We start from the raw sequence: 19,400 nt of genomic DNA on the forward strand, positions 1-19,400 counted from the left end.
CAAACATCTGGAGTTCAATTTCAGTGTCTGAAGCCCTGATGCACCAATTTTCTCTCTCTTCCTCTGTCTGTCTCTCTCTAAAATGAAAAAAATTTAAATCATATTTGTACAATTATGTGTCAAAAATGTATGTAACAGGATGTGTAGACATGTATGAGAAAATAGGTTTTACAAGTTATCCCCAAATTTGCTTTACTGACCTAAATTTAGTGTGCATTTTACTTTGTCCATCTCTTTTTAGTATCTGCCATCCCTAATGCATAGGTTTCCTGTTATTGTCACCTGGGAAAAGACAATAGTATTTCCTGGTGGTGTGGTGACCTCATCATTGTGGCACTTTCCGAATTGTTACACTTTATTTGTAATACTTGTATGTTGTATCAGTGGACTTAGAATTTTCTTAGTTCTTTTTTTTAAAGACAGTATCTAAGGCTAGCCTGGAATTGGAGATCTTTCTGCCTCACCTTCCCCAATGCTGGGATTTTAGGCTTGTACTACATGCCCAGCATCTTGGCCTGTGATCTAACATTATTCCTGCTAGATGAGGGAAGCAAATTTGACTGACCCCAGATGAAACTGGGTTTAAGTCATAAGATAGTGGTTTGGGTTTTTGTTCTTTCTTTTTTGGTTTGTTTGTTTGTTTTTGTTTTTGGTTTTTTTTATACATGATCTTATATAGCCCAAGCTAACCTGAAACTTACTATGTTCAAGGATAGTCTTGACCTTCTGGTCCTCCTGCCTCTACCTCCCAGGTGCTGAGATTACAGGTGTGTGCCACCACACCTGGTTTGTGCAGTGCTGGGAACAAACCCAGGGTTTTGTGTGTTCTAGGGAAGCACTCTACCAACTCTGCTATATTCCAAGCCTCGGTTTAGGCATTTTTGTTATTAAGAACATATTTTGTATGGCCAGGCGTGGTGGCGCACGCCTTTAATCCCAGCACTCGGGAGGCAGAGGTGGGAGGATTGCCGTGAGTTCGAGGCCACCCTGAGACTCCATAGTGAATTCCAGGTCAGCCTGGGCTACAGTGAGACCCTACCTTGAAAAACAAAAAACAAAACAAAACAAAAAAAAGAACATATTTTGTATGGATAGATCATGTGTCAATACCATCTTTTCCCTCCTCCATGCACCCATTCTGCAGGGATTATACATTGTGGTAGCAACAGTTTGAATGAAGTTAACACTTTACAGGTACCTTTCTCACTTCTAGAACATGGGACATCCTCTCCTTTGTATCACTATGAGTTTTTGCCAAACAGAGAGCTGTCAAAGTTAGACACACATGTTATGGCTGTTAACATTAAGCAACCTACTGTCACTGTCCTCTGGTAAGCGAGCTGTGCTAAGTGGCATCCTTGCTAATGGAGAGAGTGGCCTTCTCTGTTGCCTGGACTGTATCTCCGCAGTGTGCTTTAGTTATTACGTCTGGGCTGCAAGCATTTAACAATCAATCAGGTTAAGAAAGACATTAATCCTTGTCTCAGAGCTTGTTCTTGTTTTTTTTAAGTTAATGAGCAGACTCAATAGAATGTTCTTGGGCTGGAGAGATGGCTTAGTGGTTAAGGCACTTGCCTGCAATGCCTAACATCTCAGGTTTGATTCCCCAGTACCTACGTAAAGCCATATGCACAAAGTGGCACATATATCTGGAGTTCGTTTGCAGGGTCTAGAGGCCCTGGCATGCCCATTATGGCTCCCTCTCTTCTCTCTGTATCTGTCTGCATACAAATGAATAAATAAAAATAAATATTGAAAATATTAGAAATTTCTTGGTCTCAGATCCTTAATGAACAATGAATTCCATAGGGTGACTAAGTAGGTGACCAAAATGTTGAAACCCATGAATCAGGGTTTGTATGTATGTGTGTGTGTTGGTGTGCATGCATGTGGGTGCACATGTGTGTACAGATGCACATACAAAGGTATACATGTGCATGTGAAGGTCAGAGGTCAATGTTGAGTGTCTACCTCAATTACTTTCACTTTATTTTTTTGAGACAGAGTTTTGCTCACTGATTCATCTGGGTTATCTAGCCAATAAGCCATAGAGTTTCTCCTATCTCTGTGTCCCCCAGCACTGGGACTACAGGCACACACTCCCTCACCTAGCTCTGACTTGAGTTCTGGGGACCCCAACTTGGGTCTTCATTCATCAACTAAGCCATCACCTCAGCCCTTTAAATCATGGTCTCTGTTGGCTGACCATCTGATGGCCTATAGACCCAAGCTCTCCTGATTTGTTCTGCCTGTCCCTCAGCTGGATGGGTGGCATTTACAATGTTGACTTCTGTTCTCAAGAACTTGAAAAATCCCCATTTCTGAAGCCCTGGGGAAGCAATCATGGAAGATAAAAGATCTTCAGAACTAGTGTCTGCCTTGGAGGGGGGCTTACAACTCTCCTGGGAGGTATAGCAAGTCTGAAAATATTCAGCTATGACCCAGAATTCTATGGGGTACATGGAAGTTTAGGGGATAGAAGTTTCTAATGGGTGGAAAAACTGTAGGAGTTTCCCATAATTCCCAGGTTGAAGGAGGCTCTCAAGTAGAGCTTACACATTCATTCCACAGAGTTTATTGGGCTACAAAGCAGTAGTGGGAAAGCAGGCTCCTGCTTCCTTAAACTCCCCCCGCCCCCCATCTAGTAGGGGAAGCAGGTCATGAGAAGACCATTTTTGGAGTAGGAGACAGCTAGATCAGGAGACAGCACTCCATGCCCAGGGAACCACAGGTGTGAGACTCCAAGAGGCAGGAGGCAGAGTTAGAGAATTAAAACAACTGCCACCCCTATCCTTATACCACCCCTGTCCTTATATCTCTGATCCATCTCCATGCCTCACTTTATTTTTCTTGTTGGTATTCATGGCTTTGTAACCAGAGTTCTTAAGGTCAAAGCTGGGTCTCTGGCAATCCCAGCAAGCTGCTTGTAGTCACCCATCCCCAATGTCCAATTAAAGAGATGTGTCACAGTGAAAAGCAGAGAAATGAGCTTCACTCAGTGCAATCACTTTGGGAGGAGGACAAGTAAGGAGATCCAGTGACCACCGACCACCCCTCTCTGTCCATCTTCAGGATTCTGACATGAGGTTCAGGTCTAAATAGAGGGCAAGAAGTATGAATGACTATACAGTCCTGGCCAAGGTGTGGTCCTATCCATCACTGACCTACCATTGTCTCCGCTCCAGGCTCTCCTGCAAGGTGATCTGACAAGTGGTCAGAACTGTGTGAATTCATTCTGGGAGACAAGTTCCTGTCTCTGGCCAGCATCAGGGCTCCAGCCTTTCCCTTCCCCCAGTAAGAGATTCCTGTTTGTTTATTTGTTATTTATTTGAGAGAGAAAGAAATATAGAATGGGCACAGGGCCTCTAGCCACTGCAAACAAACTCCAGACCCATACACTCACCTTGTGCATCTGTCTTATCTGGGTACTGGGGAATTGAACCTGGGTCCTTAGGCTTCACAGGCATGAGCCTTAAACATTAAGCCATTTCTCCATCCCTGTTTCTTTGGTTTTTAATCCTTTGGGATTCAGTGCTTCAATTGTCTGTTAGCACAAGGGTCTCTCTTTGAAATATAGTCTCTCCTTCCAGGATGGTTACAACTTGACTTGGTATTTAATATTCACTTGCTTCTTTTGCTTGCACATGCATGCACATGTGTGTGTGTGTGTGTGTGTGTGTGTTCATGTGTATATGAATGCACATGCACGTGTGAGTGCATGCATGTGGAGGTCAGAGGAAATCCTCAGACATTGTCCACCTTTTTTCAGACAGGATCTTTTATTGGCCTGTAACACCCCAATCAGGCTAAATTGTCTGGCCAGTGAGCCCCAGGGATCTTCCTGTCTGCATCCCCAGCATTGGATGACAAACACATGTCACTATGTCCTGCATTTCCGATGGGCTCAGAGTATGACCCTCAGGTGCCCATGCTTGCACAGGAAGCACATGGCTGCTTGAACTGTTTCCCGGTCACCAGTTCCTTCTTCTTAGGGGGTAGCACAGCTAGACTATAAGCTCCACACGATTTGGCAACTTTGTTTCTCTCTCTCTTCTCCTAAAGCACTACTTGAATGCTGCGTGCGTGTAGAGAGAGGCAGGAGAGGCGATTCAGGATCCAGAGCAGGACCACAGTAGGGAGGAAGGCAGGCCAGGCTGAGCGAGTCACCCTCAGGGCCAGTAGCAAGAGTGCCAAGGGGTGGAGGGGCTCACCTAGGAAGTCAGGCCAAGAGCCTTTCGTGGGAGTCAGAGAGAATATTTGTGGACGCTGTACCCATCAGGCGTCCCCTCCTTCCACGTGTCCGCCTGCATTTGCAGTGTTCTGAACCTGACGTGCACCATGGACTAAAGCGTGGTGACTCTGGAAGCAGCATCAGATCGAGCTCCAGATTTGAAAGAACAGGCTGGGGAAGAAGCTCAGTGGTAGAGGATTTGCCCAGCATCACCAGGCCCTGGGCTGCAGCCCCAACACCAAAGCAAAATGATTTAAGAGGGAAAAGTCAAGTTATACAGAAACACAGAACACTGAATTATCTGGACCAAAAATATATGTGTGTTCCTAGCTTGGCCTTGTTGTGTATACCATTAACACTGACTTCTGGTGATTTATTTGAGGATTAAAGTTCTGGGAATTTGTGTTTAAGCCACTAATGCAGATGGATATGTTCATATTTATATAACTGACACAATCAGATAATTGTTATGCTGGATTAATGTAGTCATTGATAAATAAGGTCTATGTAAACGCTCAGAAGTTGACTCATGTGCATTTAATGAAGAGATTAAATAGAGCGGACAGAAGAACTCAATACTTGTGCTTACACTAGGAAGAACAGAAGACACGAGGGTCACAGTTTCTCTTTGCTTTCCTCTCAGGAGTAATTCCAGCTAACAGGAAGATGAAAGTGACCGTCAAGTTCACACCCTTTCAGTATGGGATGGCGCAAATGAAAATGCAATTGTGGATCTCACAGTTCAACTCTCAGCCATACAAATGTGTCTTCACAGGAACATGCTACCCCAACATGGCCTTACCGTATGGCTTCTTTGTAGTGTTTCTGCCTTTTTTTAATATTCCATTTGTGTGTGTGTGTGTGCGTGCGCGCGTGTGTTGCATGCAAATGTAAATCCCCTGGCTGTGCCCCATATGCTCACCAGCAGACAGGGTCACTCATCTGCAGAGGAGTGGAGCATCTTATTTTGAGCCAGAGTCTCTTTACTATATCTGGGTGTAGACACACACATACCACAACCACCAACAACTTATTTTTTATTTTTATTAATTCATTTGAAGAAGACAGATAAAGAGAGAGAGAAAGAGAATGGGCATGCCAGGGTCTCTAGCTGCTGGAAACAAACTCCAGACACATGTTCCACCTTGTGCATCTGGCTCACGTGGGTCCTGGGGAATGGAACCTGGGTCCTTTGGTTTTGCAGGCAAGTGCCTTAACTGCTAAGCCATCTCTCCAGCCCAACAACAACTTATTTTAAGGAATGACAATGCCTATACATACCTATTAGCAGAATTGCTTCTATCAAAAAGGAAAGTAGGGGCTGGGGAAATGGCTTAGCAGTTAAGGCATTTGCCTGCAAAGCTAAAGGGCCCTGTAATGCCCCAGGACCCATGTAAGCCAGATGGACAAGGTGGCACATGCATCTGGAGTTCGTTTACAGTGGCTGGAGGCCCTGGTACACCCATTCTCTCTCTGCTGCTGCTGCTGCTGCTGCTTCTTTTCTCTCTCTCTCTCTCATAAATAAATAAATTAAATATTTTTTAAAAAAGAAAAGTAATGAAAAAGGGGGACTTTTGAGAAATGCTATCTCCGGTGAGTACAACTGAGCTGTTTGCATGGTGGCCCTGTGCAACTGCTGCTGCCTGTGAAAAGTTTGGATCATGGGGCTAAACAGATTGTGTACTTGGTAAAGTACTTACCTCACAAGCAGGCTGCTCTCAACTCTGTCCTCAGAATCCAAGTGAAAAGGGATGGTGCGTGCTTATAATCCCACCTCTGGAGGGCCAAGCCTCTCTGCTCCACCAGCCTAACCCACTTGACAAATGCCAGGCCAGTGAGAAGCCCTGTCTCAAGAAAAGGTGGAGGGTGCCTGAGAGGGTCAACACTCAAGCTTGTGCTCAGACCTACACACACACACCCATAAACACACATTCATACACACGCGCACACACACACCCATATACACACACACACACATATACACACACATACGCACACACATACACACACACACCCATACACACACACACACACACATCCATACACATGAATTTAAAAGGCTCTCTGTTGTCTGGTGTGTATGGGTGTATGTGTGTGCACACGCATGCACCACAGCACATGTGTGGAGATTAGAGCCTCAATGTCATCCTCACTTTCCACTGTGTTTGTGTGAGGAACAATCATTTGTTTTTTCACTACTGTGTAGCCAGGATAGCCAGAATGTGAGCTTCTGGAAGATTCTCCTGTCTCCACCTCTATTCTTGTCATCAGTTGACTGGGATTACAGGCACCTGCCACAGCATCTGGCAGGCTCTGGGGATCTAACCTCAGATACTCCTGCTTTAATGACAAGTGTCTTTATTCACTGAGCCATCTCCCCAGCCCAACATAATGATCTTTTATTTACCTATTTGAGATAGACAGAGACAGAGAGAATGGCCATGCCGGAGCCTCCGGCTGCTGCAAACGAACTCCAGATGCATGCACCACCTTGTGCATCTGTCTTATGTGGATCTTGAGGAATCAAACCTGGGTCCTTTGGCTGTGCAGGCAAGCACCTTAACCACTAAGCCACCTCTCCAGCCCAATATAATGATTTTTTAAGGTTTTCATAGAACCACAGGTCATTGAATGCCTGCTTTGTGAAGTGTCGGCTGCAAAGCTCTGAGTAAAATGGCTCATATCCTCAAAATGTCAAAATAAGTCCTGTACAGCAAGTGACGTCACACAAGACATAGACAGAAATGTGAAGTGCAATTGAATTTTCCCAGGAAATATTTCTCAACCCCCATTTCTCTTTGTATAGGAGAATGCAATTTTACATCTCAGTACTTCAGGCTAAAATATTTTTTCCTTCTGTGCAGGATTTTTATAAAATCCTAAAGGAAAGACTGCCACAGTAGCAATACCAATCTTGGGAGATCCTGAAAATTATTTTGAAAATGGCAAAGAAATCTCTTGGTTTGCCTTCTCTTCCTGTCACAAACATCACATGGTAACATCATTATTAAGTTTGTTAAAATGGGAAAATAAGCCCCTGCTAAAACATGACCTAAAACTATGATTTGTGGTATATTTATAGTCACAATTGTCTTCCTAAAATTTCAAAACAACCTAAGTGAACTGCAGGATATTAGTTTGGCCTGTTGAACTCAAATCCTTCAGAGAATCATAGTCAATAAAATAAAATTACTCAGGCAATAAGCAAATGAAATGAAATGGATATAAAATTTTTAAAGCAGTGCTATTTCTTCTGGTGTCAGATAACTAGGCAAACAAAATGTGCCTCTGACACCGCATGTCATGTGCTGTACCCCAACCACATCCCCCCAATTTTCTTGCTTTTTTAAATTAAATACATTTTTTGTTGCTGGACACTGAAGCTACATTCTAAGTTCTACCCCTGAGAGACACCTCCAGTGCATACATACCACATACACAACACATGAGAAAAACGAAACACAGATTTAAGTTTCAGTGTTGAAAGGGGGAAACCGAGACAGAGGGAGAGAGATAGAATGAAAGAGAAAGAGACAGAGAGAGAGGGAGGGAGAGAGCTTTCAAGTCTTTGTAGACGAAGTCTTTGTCTCAGCATACCATGTGTGTTAGACTTGCTCCTGTCCCAAATGTGGCCCTAAATCTGCCTTGCCACACTCCATGTGTAACCCTTTATCACACTCGTGAACTTCCATTACTAACACAAGCAACTGGAATTCTGTGGGAGACTAGCATTCTTTGTTTCAATTTTAGGTTTCTTTTCTACACACTTTACTTTTTGGCTGACAATTCGCACACATGTACATAATTTATTTTGATCATGACTCCCCCCATTATCTTCTCTTGTTCCCCCATACTCCTTCCACTGAGCCCCTACTTCTTTCCAACGAGTCCCTCTTCTACTATGATGTCTATCCCCTTCTCCTTGACCAATATTGTGCAGGTAACAATTACTGCAAAATCATGAATGCAATGGTCAGTTCATGCCCGGAAGACAGTATTCTAAAGAATTCCTTTGCATCATCTGGCTCTTCAATTCTTTGTGCCCGCTGGTCTTCAGGGTTCTTTGAGCCTTGGAGGGCAAAGTATAGATGTGTCCCATTTAGAGATGAGCACTCAGCAGTCAATGATTCTAAGCACTTCAGTGAGTTTGAGTCTCTTCAGTGCTTGCTGCCCACTGCAAAAACAAGCTTCTCTGATGAAAGCTGAGGAATACTGAGCTATGGGCACAAACATAAATACTTAGAGGTAATTTGATGGGCACAACATATCCATTTAACCAGACTAGGGCCTATGATCTTTCTAGCCAAGGGCTTTTGACTAGGTCTTCAGTACCAGGTATGAATTCTCTCCCACTAAGCAGACCTCAAATCCAATCAGAAAGCAGTGGGTTATCCCTATCGCAGCCAGGCCACTATTGTGCCAGTGGGCACATCTTGCCTGGCTAGTTGGTTGGTTGTGTAGCTTGCAAGGTCCACTGCTGGGTAGGACAGCTGATGACCTTTCTCCCCAGCTGCCTGCATGGCTCTACCAGCACTGGGACATCTAGTCAGCAGGGTGGAAGCTTCCAGCTCAGTTCTTGCATGATTGCTCAGTGTCCTGCAACTGAAGCTCGTGTGTGTGTGTGAGAGAGAGAGAGAGAGAGACCCTATAACTCAGGTTGGCCTCAAACTCACAGAAATCCTCCTGCCTCAGTTTCTCAAGTGTGGAGTCACATGTGTGAGTCATCATTCCAGGCTGTTTTGATACCCTGAAAGGGTTTTTGTTCCCAGTATTTGTAGCAGGGCTGACATCAAAGCTCTCCCTCTAGCTAAGCCCTCATCCTTGCACATCTCAGCATGTTAGTCAGTGTGTGACTCAGCAAGAGACAGAGTCTCCCCTCCTGTGGACCTCCTGGATGCCTTGCTATCACTGACTGTTAATTTGAGATAACTGTCACGGATCATACCAGGCAACCAGGTGCCAAGCAAGTACTTGATGACTTCTTGCATATGTTAGGCTGTCCTTGCCTCCTTTCTGGAATGTCATGGAAAACAAGTGTTCTTCATGGAGAACAAGGGCGCACACATTCTTTTTTAAAGAAATGTTTGTAACTAACATTTTCCATTATAGCATAGTTCTCGCAGCAAATAATCCATATACCTGCCCTGTCTCTACAGAGCAGTGGCCAGCAGCAGCTTTGTTTGTTTGTTTGTTTTTCCGATATAGGGTCTCACTCTACCACAGGCTGACCTGGAATTTTGTCTCAGGGTGGCCTCAAACTCACGCAATCCACCTACCTCTGCCTCCCGAGTGCTGGCATTAAACGCGTACACCAGCACGCCCAGCTCCAGCAGCAGTTTTCTGCCTCAAATAGGATGCCAAATGTTAATCTGGCTCTTAACAGTGGGCAGGGGGGAGGGGGGAGCACCTCATTTGGGCTTATGTATTGTGTAGGTGTGTGCAGGTGTGTATGTATGTCTGAGCAGAGGTTGACATTGGATGTCTTGTTCAGTTGTTATTATTATTATTATTATTATTATTATTATTATTATTATTATTATTTTGGTTTTCAAGCCCAGGCTGACCTGAATTCCTTATGTAGTCTCAGGATGGCCTCAAACTCCTCAGTGATCCTCCTACCTCTGCCCCCCAAGTGCTGGGATTAAAAGGTGTGTGCTACCATGACAGGCCCAATTATATTTTGAAACAGGGTCTTTCCCTGAGTCTAGAGCTCATGAATGTGTCTCAACACACCTCTGGTGAGAAGGGAGGTGGAGAGAATCTCCCTGGAGCTCACAGGCCGGCAAATCTAGCAAACGCCGTGGTGAACGAGAGCCTCTGCCTCTAACAAGGTAGAAGGCAGAGATCTACAGCCCACGTTGTCCTCGTACCCCCCAGGCCCGCCACGGCCTGCAGGGACCTGCCCTCACACACGCATATGCACAGCAGAAAATAAAGCCCTCGAGCTATTGACTTGTATACTAATTTAATATCTATCTTCAAATATAGATTAGAAGAGTTTAAAAGATTAAATGCTCATGCTAAGAAAGTCAAAACTTCTCTAGAGAGCACATTACCACTCGTGCATTTTAACAAGCCTCCAGCCGAAACAAAGCCTCAGGAGTTGAAGGTGAGGAGGGGACCACGGTGCGGTGGAAGGAGCGACAGGACCGTCACGGGACTGATTTCCCTACTGATTTGGTCCTCAGGAAATTGAATACCAGAACCTGCGGTTTCCAGTCAACTTGTCTAATCCATTTGCTGTGGCAACTGTTCTAAACCAAGAACCAGGAAAACTGAAGATTAAAGAATTAAGACAAGGTAACCTATTGGTCTGCCATAATTCAGCCCCTGGGCTGAGCAAGGAAGAATAACTCTTTGTCACACGAGCTCTCCATCAACAGCCAAACCCAGTTAGGTTGCTATTATGCTTCACCACTACAGACTTATTTTCCTCTTGGCAAATAACTGATTTGATTACTGGCATAATTGTTGTCTGCTCCTGCCTCTAGTCTTGGACCAAGGCGATGAGATTTCAAAAACAAGACAGATGAAGGAGGCGCTGTTTGAACAAAAAGTCAGACAGGACACTATTGAAGAGAGCCAAAATCATCTTAAGTGGTAAATATTGAGCCATTATTTGTATCAAGTGACAGTAGGGTTGTTTTCAAGGGATGGCCTTTTATGCATGAGACACAGTGAAATGCAATCATTTTTATGTCCTCTGGAGAATTTGATTATTCTTCCTCCTCTTCTGGTCTATTTTTGAATGAGTGCCTGTTAGGAATAACAATGTGACAAAATTTTGTCGCTTCCAAACCCTAACCAGACAGGGCTAAGTCACAGTGAATTATGAGAGAGGCATGGTCTTCCCTCCCTGCTGGCTACTGCTAACATCAACTCTCCGTCCCCAGTCCCCAAACAGAACTGAGGTAACTTAGACATTCCACGTCTCACCCTTCACCTCACAATGAGCCCCTGTGCCTTGTGCCCCTGGAACCTTCTGGAGAGCACAGCAGTTGGGGGTTGAGTCCTGGTGATTACAATTCAGATAGGAACATTCCTGTTGAATCTTTCTGTGTGTGTTCGCTCAAACCAGATCATATCAGACCTAGCCACACGTATGGAGTCAGCTAGGGGAAACTGGTTTTCTTGTGCTGGCTTTTGTTTGTTTCATTTGTGACACTAGACCTCACTGCGGTGCTCAGGCTGACCCTGAACTCCTGCTGGGCTCAAGCAATCCTCCTGCCACAAACGCCACAGTAACTGGGACTACACTAACATGTCACTGTGCCTGGTCTTTAGAAACTCTTGGATTAAACTAAAAAAGAAACTCCTGCGAGGTGCCATTGTGATGAACAGCTTTCTGACCCGTTTCTGCCTGCACAGCCCCAGACACACAGACAGGCCGTGACGGGAAAGGCTTTTCCCCAGGGGCAGGTACGGCGCTGCGGTCCTACAACTGTGGCTTTTGTTTCTGACAGAAATTTCTTCTGTTTTTGTCCAAATTTTTTTTTTTCTTTATTTGAGAGAGAAAGAGATTGGGAGGGAGAGAGAGAGAATGGGCATGCCAGGGGCTTCAGCCGCTGCAAACAAACTCCAGATGTGTTTGCCCTCTTGTGCATCTGGCTTACGTGGGTCCTGAGGAATCGAACCTGGGTCCTTTGGCTTTGCAGGCAAGGACCTTAACCGCTACATTTCTCCAACCCTCCTTCTGTTTTTACTGATGTTTGTGGTCATGGTCTGGCCTCATTTAAATGAAAACTACTCCAACTGAAAATTTAGTTTTTAAGAATTTTATTTTTATTTATTTATTAGAGGTAGAGAGAGAGTGTGTGTGTGAGAATGGGTGTGCCAGTGTCTCTAGCCACTGTAAACGAATTCCAGACACATGTGGCACCATGTGCATCTGGCTTATGTGGGACCTGGAGAATCAAACCTGGGTCCTGAAGCTTCACAGGCATGTGCCTTAACCACTAAGCCATCTCTCCAGCCCTGAAATTTTTTTTTATTTATTGTTAGGCAGGGTCTCAGGCAACCCAGGCTGGCCTTGAACTACTAATCCTTCTGCCTTCATGTGTTATTACTTTATTCCTGATTATGGCTGAATAATATTCCATTAAAGGGATATATCACATTCCATATATCTACCCATCAGTTAGTGGACATGCCATTGGCTTCAGTGGGGTTTTTGGTTGTCATTATGAGTAATGCTGCTGTGAAAACTTATATACAAGTTTTTGTGTGACATCTCTTCTGTTCCTTTGGCTATATACTTAGGAGCAGAATTGCCCTGTCAATAGTGACTCTATAACCTTTGGAGGAGCCACCAAATCGTATTGCCTGACAGCGTTAGCATTTTATATCCCCACCAGCCACATAGTAGTCCAGCTTCTCCTTACCTGTAGCAATGCCAGTTATTTATTCCATTTTGTGTGTGCATCCATCCGTGTTCTTATGTGTGCAGATGCACGTATATGCAGGTATGTTTGGAGGTGCTGTTCCTCAGGCACCATCCATATTTGTTTTGAGCCATGTCTCTTGCTGACCTGGACCTTACCAACTAAGGGAGACTGGCAAGCCAGCAAGCCTCAGAGATCTGTCTGCCTCCACCTTCCTAGCACAGGGATTCCAAGCACACACCACCACCGCCAGTTATTTCACATGGGTTCTAGGGGTGGAACTCAGGTCCTCATGCTTGCAAGGCAAACATGTTTCATATTGACTGAGCTATCTCCCAAGCCCTCCATTCTTTTCTAACTTTTTTTAACCTGTTTTATTTATTTATTTATTTATTTATTTATTTATTTATTTGAGAGTGAGAAAGAGGCAGAAAGAGAGAGAGAGGGAGAGGGCAAGAATGGGCACGCCAGGGCTTCCAGCCACTGCAAATGAACTCCAAATGCATGTGCCACCTTGTGCATCTGGCTTACGTAGGTACTGGGGAATCAAACCAAGGTCCCTTGGCTTTGCAGACAAGTGCCTTAGCCATTAAGTCATCTCTCCAGCCCTATTTTCTAACTTTTTATGATAGTCATAGCCATCTCTGTTGGTGTGGGATGGACTGCTGTATAGCTTTGATCTCCATCTCAAAATTAATGATGTGTGGCCTTCCATTTTTAACTCATAAATACTTTAGTATGTTTCACTAGGAGATAAGCTTTGTTCCATGGGACAAATTATTCACCCAAGAGGCAGCTTTCTCCAGCATCTTAGCATCCCTTCTTGATTTTTCCTTTTCGTAAATTGGTATACAGGGTTATATAAGGTCATTTTCATGCAAATATATAATGTCTTTTGAGCATAGTCCCCCTAGCACGCTACTTTCCCCCCTTTCCCCTCCCCCACCCTTTAGTCCCCTGTGGCAGTTTTGCTCCTATTTCATGTCTTTGGCACATACATGATTTGATGTATGGCAAAGTCTAGGACCCACAAATGATAAAACTATGCAATAATTGGGCTGGAGAGATGGCTTAGCAGTTAAGGCACTTGCCTGCAAAGCCAAAGGACCCAGGTTCGACACCCCAGGTCCCACATAAGCCAGATGCACGAGGGGGCGCATGCATCTGGAGTTCATTTGCAGTGGCTGGGGGCCTTGGAGTGCCAATTCTCACTCTCTCTCTCTCTCTCTCTTTCTCTCTCTTTCTCTCTCTCTCTCTTTCTCTCTCTCTCTCTCTCCCTGCCTATTTCTATATCTCTCTCTCAAATAAATAAATTAATTTAAAAACTAGGATATCCATGACCTCACAGTGCCTAACACTACCTACACAAGACCATCATAATAGGAGGAAAATATCATGACATCAAAATAAAAGAGAGGCTGATTGAAAGCAGGAGGGGATATTATGGAGAATGGAGTTTCAAAAGGGAAAGTGGGGGCAGGGAGGGCATTACATGGAATATGTTTTATAATCATGGAAGTTGTTAATAAAAAAATTTGAAAAGAAAAAAACTATGCAATAATTGTCTTTCTGAGAGTGACTTTTTTTTACTTATCTCCATTTGGATCCAATTTCCTGCAAACAATATAACTTTTTGTTATATGTATTTTTATTGGCAACTTTTATTTTTTTATTTTCACAATTTTTATTAACATTTTCCATAATTATAAAAAATATCCCATGGTAAAACCTCCCCCTTTTGGCAACTTCTATGCTTACAGACAACGAACCATGGTATTTCCCTCCCTTCCCCTCCCCTCCCCCACTTTCTCCTCCATAGCTCTGCTCTCCGTCATATTCTCTCCCTCTGTCCATTAGTCTCTCTTTTAATTTGATGTCATCATCTTTTTCTCCTATTATGAGGGTCTTGTGTGGGTAGAGCTAGGCACTGCAAGGTCTTGGATATCGAGACCAAATTCTGTCTGGACAGTTGTATGTAAGGAGTGGTACCCTTCCTTTGTCTCTTACATTCTTTCTGCCACCTCTTCCGCAATGAACCCTGAGCCTTGGAAGGTGTGAGATGTTTCACTACTGGACACTCCTCTGTCCCTTCTTCTCAGCACTATGTTGCCTTTTGGGTCATCCCAGTGGTCATCACAATCTGAAAAAAAGAGAAGCTTCTGTAACCAGAAGTGAGAGTAACATTAATATATGAGTATGAACATTAAGTCTAGTGATTTCAGGGTAATTTGGTGAACGTAATATATACATTTATCCAGACAAGAGCAGGGTTTATACCCCTAAGGCTCATGACTTCTCCTGCCATAGGCTTTTGATTAGGTTTTCAGTACCAGGCATGTATTCCCTCCCATAGAGTGGGCCTTCAGTCCAATTAGAGAGCAGCTAGTTTCCTCTAGAGCAGACATGCCACTATTACTCTTGTTCAGACATTTGTCCTGTCTGGCCAAACTTGAGGTTTCCAGTGTCCACTGTTTTCACCGCTGATAACTTCTGTCTCCCATAAGACTGCATACATTGCAGCTTTTTCCAGCTTTCAGTTGGGTGGTCTATAGGGAGAAGGTTTTCTGCTCAGCACCACCTTGATTTCTCAGTGACTTTGCTGCTCAGGCATGTGAAGTCTTCAGCAATAGGCTCGTACCTTCTCTTTCTCATGGGGAACCAAGGGCCTTGGCAATAGCCTGTCAATATAACTTTTTTCTTCTTTATAACTGAAAAAAAATCATATATATCACATTTTCTTTACCCATTCCTCTTCATTATACACCTAGGTTGGTTCCATAAATCAGCTATTGTGAGTAGTTCTGCATCCTCTCTCAGGGTGGAGTAAGCAAAGAGGTGTTGGCACAAACCAGATCATGTTTTCCGATAGCTTCTGGAAGTTGGCTTTTTTCTCTGCAGGCAGGTGCACCTTGGTAAAGATCATGTATCTTTTAAATTTAAAAAAGACCTCGCTGAAGAGCGGCAAAAAGAATACGACAAATATAAGGTCAGAATGATGGCTAATGTGCTATCATCGCTTTCACTCCAAATTTGTGCTGTGTGTAGCATGTGTGGTATGTGTAGATGCGTATGAGTGTGCAGATGTGTGCACCCCATGCACACAGGTGTGCAGACCAGAGGAGGACATCCAGTGCCCTCCTCTATCACTTTCACCTATTTTCCTGAGACATAGTCTCTCACTGAACCTGGAGCTCACCATTTTTTAACTAGACTGACTGACCAGAGAGCCCCAGTGACCCTCCTATCTCCACCACCCCAGCACGTGAGGCCATGCCTTTGTTGTTGTTGTTTTGGTTTTTCAAGGTAAGGTTTCACTCTAGTCCAGGATGACCTGGAATTCCCTACGTACTCTTAGGATGGCCTCGAACTCACAGTGATCCTCTTACCTCTGCCTCCCGAGTGCTGGGATTAAAGGCATGTGCCACCACTCCCGGCTGGCTTTTGTTTTGTTTTTAATGTATCTTTTACTTCTGTTGTTGGAGAGGGGAAGCAGGAGGAAGTATGGGAGCTCTAGGTTCTCTTGCCACTGCAAACAAAGTTAGCACATGTTCCACTTGTGCACCTGGCTTTACATGGGAGCTAAGGAGTCAAATCCAGAGCAGAAAGCTTTGCAAGCTATCACATTTAACTGCCGAGCCATCTCCTAAGCCCCCACATCTGGCTGCTAGAGGCCAAACTGGGGTCCTCAGGCTTGTGCAGCAAGTGCTCTTACCCACTGAGCCATGTCCCCAACCCCTCATCACATGTTTTGAATTCCTATTATATGTGAGATGTCAAATTAGAAGAAAGAAAATGCATGAAGTTGGGAAGGAAGAAGGCCAATACCATGTAACCTGCTATAGTCACTCAAAGATGACTTCCAATGCTACAAGAGACTTGTGCTGTGTATTCTGTGGTGTTCAGAAACCAGAGAGAGAGAACACGCCTGAATGGGAATCAGCAGGGAAAAGACCTTCAGACAGAGGGCATGAATCAAACTTGGTGTCTCAGTTTCCTTCTCATTTCTAGGACAAGCACCTGACCAGAAGCATCCGGTTGCAGGCAAGTTTTTATTTTGGCTTACAGTCTCAAGGGAAAGCTTCATGATGGCAGAGGAAAGCATGGCATGAGCAGAGGATGGACGTCACCTCTGCCACAGCTGTAGAAAACAGCAGCAAGAGAGTGAGCCGAACTAACTCTGGAAAGCTGGGCTAATAGACCTCAGGGTCCTCTCCCAGCGACACACCTCCTCCAGCAAGGCTCCACCTTCCAAACTGCCACCAGCTGGGGACCAACCATTCAAAATACATGATGAGTTTGGGCTGGACATCAGATTCAAACCACCATGCTCAAGCTGTAGTTCTGAGTGTGGGCTGTACCAGTCTCATGGCCTACACAGCATGAAGACAAGAGCAGCCTGAAGCGGTCCATCCCAGCCATCCCAGTTCCCAATCATAGTCTCCAGTCAGACTCAAAACCCGAGGAGTGAGGGGAAGCGGCTCTGAGGAGAGTGGACCACCCCCTAGGACACCCAGGTAGCACCTGTGGGCATGGGGACAGGACTATGACACTCTGCAACTCCCTGGTCTTAGGATAGCATGGAAACAGTGATTACATACAGAGCCCTGAGACAAGCCCCTGGTGGCTGAAACACGGAGCATCCTGGGCAAGAGGAACTGGACTCAGCCAGGCTCCACGGTGGAGGGTTTTGGACTGAACTGATAGGTCTTACAAATTGATTTAGTCTGCTCAGGCCATTGTTGCAAAGAACCCCAGGCCAGGTGGGTCCAACAGAAGCTTCTAGAGAGAATGTCCAGGTGTCAGCAGAATTGACCACCTCTCAGTCCGCAATCCAGGCTCATATACATATATTCTTACCCGGGCTGCCCTCCACTGCACATGCCTATGTCCTATTCTGTTCTTAGAGGGACACCAGTCATAGCAGATCAGGCCACACTCCAAGGACCTCATTTTTAACTGATCACCTCTTTAAAGACCCTCCCTCCAGACTTGGGGAAATGGCACAGTGGGTAAAGCGCTTGCTGTGTATATGCACATGCGTGCCTCTCCTCAGAAGACCACCAACCTTTTTGTGAAGATATCTCTCAGTGGCCTGGAGCTTAGACAAGACTAACTGTCCAGTGAGCTCCAAGAATCCACCTGCCTCCACCTCCTCAGTGCTGGGATCATAGGTGCGTGCCACTATGCCCAGTATTTTACATGGGTTCTGGGAGTCAAACTCAGGTCCTCATGCTTGCGAGGCAGGCACCCAACTTAGACTGATCTACCTCCCCAAGTGGAATGCACTTTTAAACTCTGTAAAAGATATGGGCTGGAGAGATGGCTTAGCGGCTGGCATGTTTGCCTGAAGAGCCAAGGGATCCAGGTTCGATTCTCCAGGACCCACATAAGCCAGATGCACAAGGGAGGTGCATGCATCTGGGGTTCGTTTGCAGTGGCCAGAGGCCCTGGCATGCCCCCCCCCCCGTCTCTCTCTCTCTCTCTTTCTGTCTGTCAAATAAAGAAATAAATAAAATATATTTTTAAAAAGATGGCGGTGACACAGAGCAGGTGTGCGTGAGCATAGATGACTACAGCGTAAGGGGAAAGGAGCAGCCACATTCTTGGCGGAACCCAGGTACTCATCGATGTGAGGCAATTGCCTTGCCTCTGAGACATCTCCCCAGACTTGGTTTTGATGGAAGAACTGGGGTGGCATCTGCTAGGCAGCAAGCACTCTACCACTGAGATACATCCCTTGCGGAGTCTTTTAAGTTTTTTATTTTGAGACAGTCTTGCTAAGTGTTGCAGGCTGACCTTGAACTTGCTATGAAGTGTAGGTATAACTTGAACTTTTTATGGGTGTGTATAGAGGGTGTGGCTATGTATGTATGCTTGCATGTATGTATGCTTATGCGGGGTGCATGTGTGTGTACAGGTACCCAAACACATGTTCACATGCATGTGTTCATGTATGTGCGGAGTTCAATGTCAGGTGTCTTCCTTAATCATTCGCCACCTTACTTTTGGAGACAGTGTCTCTCACCGAACCAAGAGTTCACCTAATCCATTGGACAAGCTAACCAGCAAGCCCAAGGGATCCTCTATGTCCACTACCCTGACCTCCATGCTCGCATTGCAGGCATATGCCATTGTATCCAGCTGTCATGCGGGTACTGATCCAAACTCACGCTTGTGTGGCAAGCACTTCACCTACTAAGCCATCGCCTCAGTCCCAGAACTTGAACTTTTGATGTTTTGCTTTAGCCTCCCAAGTAGGTAGGATTATAGACCTGTGCCACCATGCCCAGCCTAACTCTCTATTTAAACTGGCTTGCATCTGTGTTTCAATAAATGTTCCCCATAGCTAAACAGTAAGTATAGAGAGCCCTTTAGCCTACTGTGTCTCCACTATTCCCAAGCAAAACTCCATGGGTGGGTTGAGGCCGTTGCTCCTTGGGGTTTGGCAAGTTCACAGTTCCAAGTTTGATGCATTGGTCTTCAGCTTTAATGTATCTGATGACTTAAACCTCTAGCTATACAGAGGAGATCCTGTTTTGGATAAGGAATTCCAGCGACTCAAGACAGAACAAAGCAATAGAAGGATTGTTCGCAACTTGGAAGAGGTAAGTAACTGCTCTGTTTAGTATCAAATTATGGCCAGTTATTTAAATGCTCATTTTTAAAGTGCTAAACAGTTTCATAGAAATTCCTTTAGCAGGGCTGGAGAGATGGCTTAGCGGTTAAGGTGCTTGCCTGCAAAGCCTAAGGATCCAGGTTTGATTCTCCAGGTCCCACGTTAGCCAGAT

At 44.9% G+C, this 19,400-nt stretch overlaps 1 protein-coding gene across 2 annotated transcripts in view; it reads left to right on the forward strand.

The window, feature by feature from the left end:
* Cfap221 (cilia and flagella associated protein 221) overlaps nucleotides 1-19,400 on the forward strand; it is a 99,382-nt gene that overhangs the window by 45,338 nt on the left and 34,644 nt on the right. For both annotated transcript variants that reach the window (XM_045150630.1, XM_045150631.1), the window contains exons 8-13: nucleotides 4,875-5,034; nucleotides 10,220-10,340; nucleotides 10,420-10,531; nucleotides 10,723-10,831; nucleotides 15,511-15,598; nucleotides 19,128-19,217. In XM_045150630.1, coding sequence (XP_045006565.1) covers nucleotides 4,875-5,034; nucleotides 10,220-10,340; nucleotides 10,420-10,531; nucleotides 10,723-10,831; nucleotides 15,511-15,598; nucleotides 19,128-19,217 — 680 coding nt within the window. The remainder of the gene's footprint in view (nucleotides 1-4,874; nucleotides 5,035-10,219; nucleotides 10,341-10,419; nucleotides 10,532-10,722; nucleotides 10,832-15,510; nucleotides 15,599-19,127; nucleotides 19,218-19,400) is intronic.

This window comes from Jaculus jaculus, chromosome 5 (assembly GCF_020740685.1).
Source record: "Jaculus jaculus isolate mJacJac1 chromosome 5, mJacJac1.mat.Y.cur, whole genome shotgun sequence".
NCBI classification, from domain to species: domain Eukaryota; kingdom Metazoa; phylum Chordata; class Mammalia; order Rodentia; family Dipodidae; genus Jaculus; species Jaculus jaculus.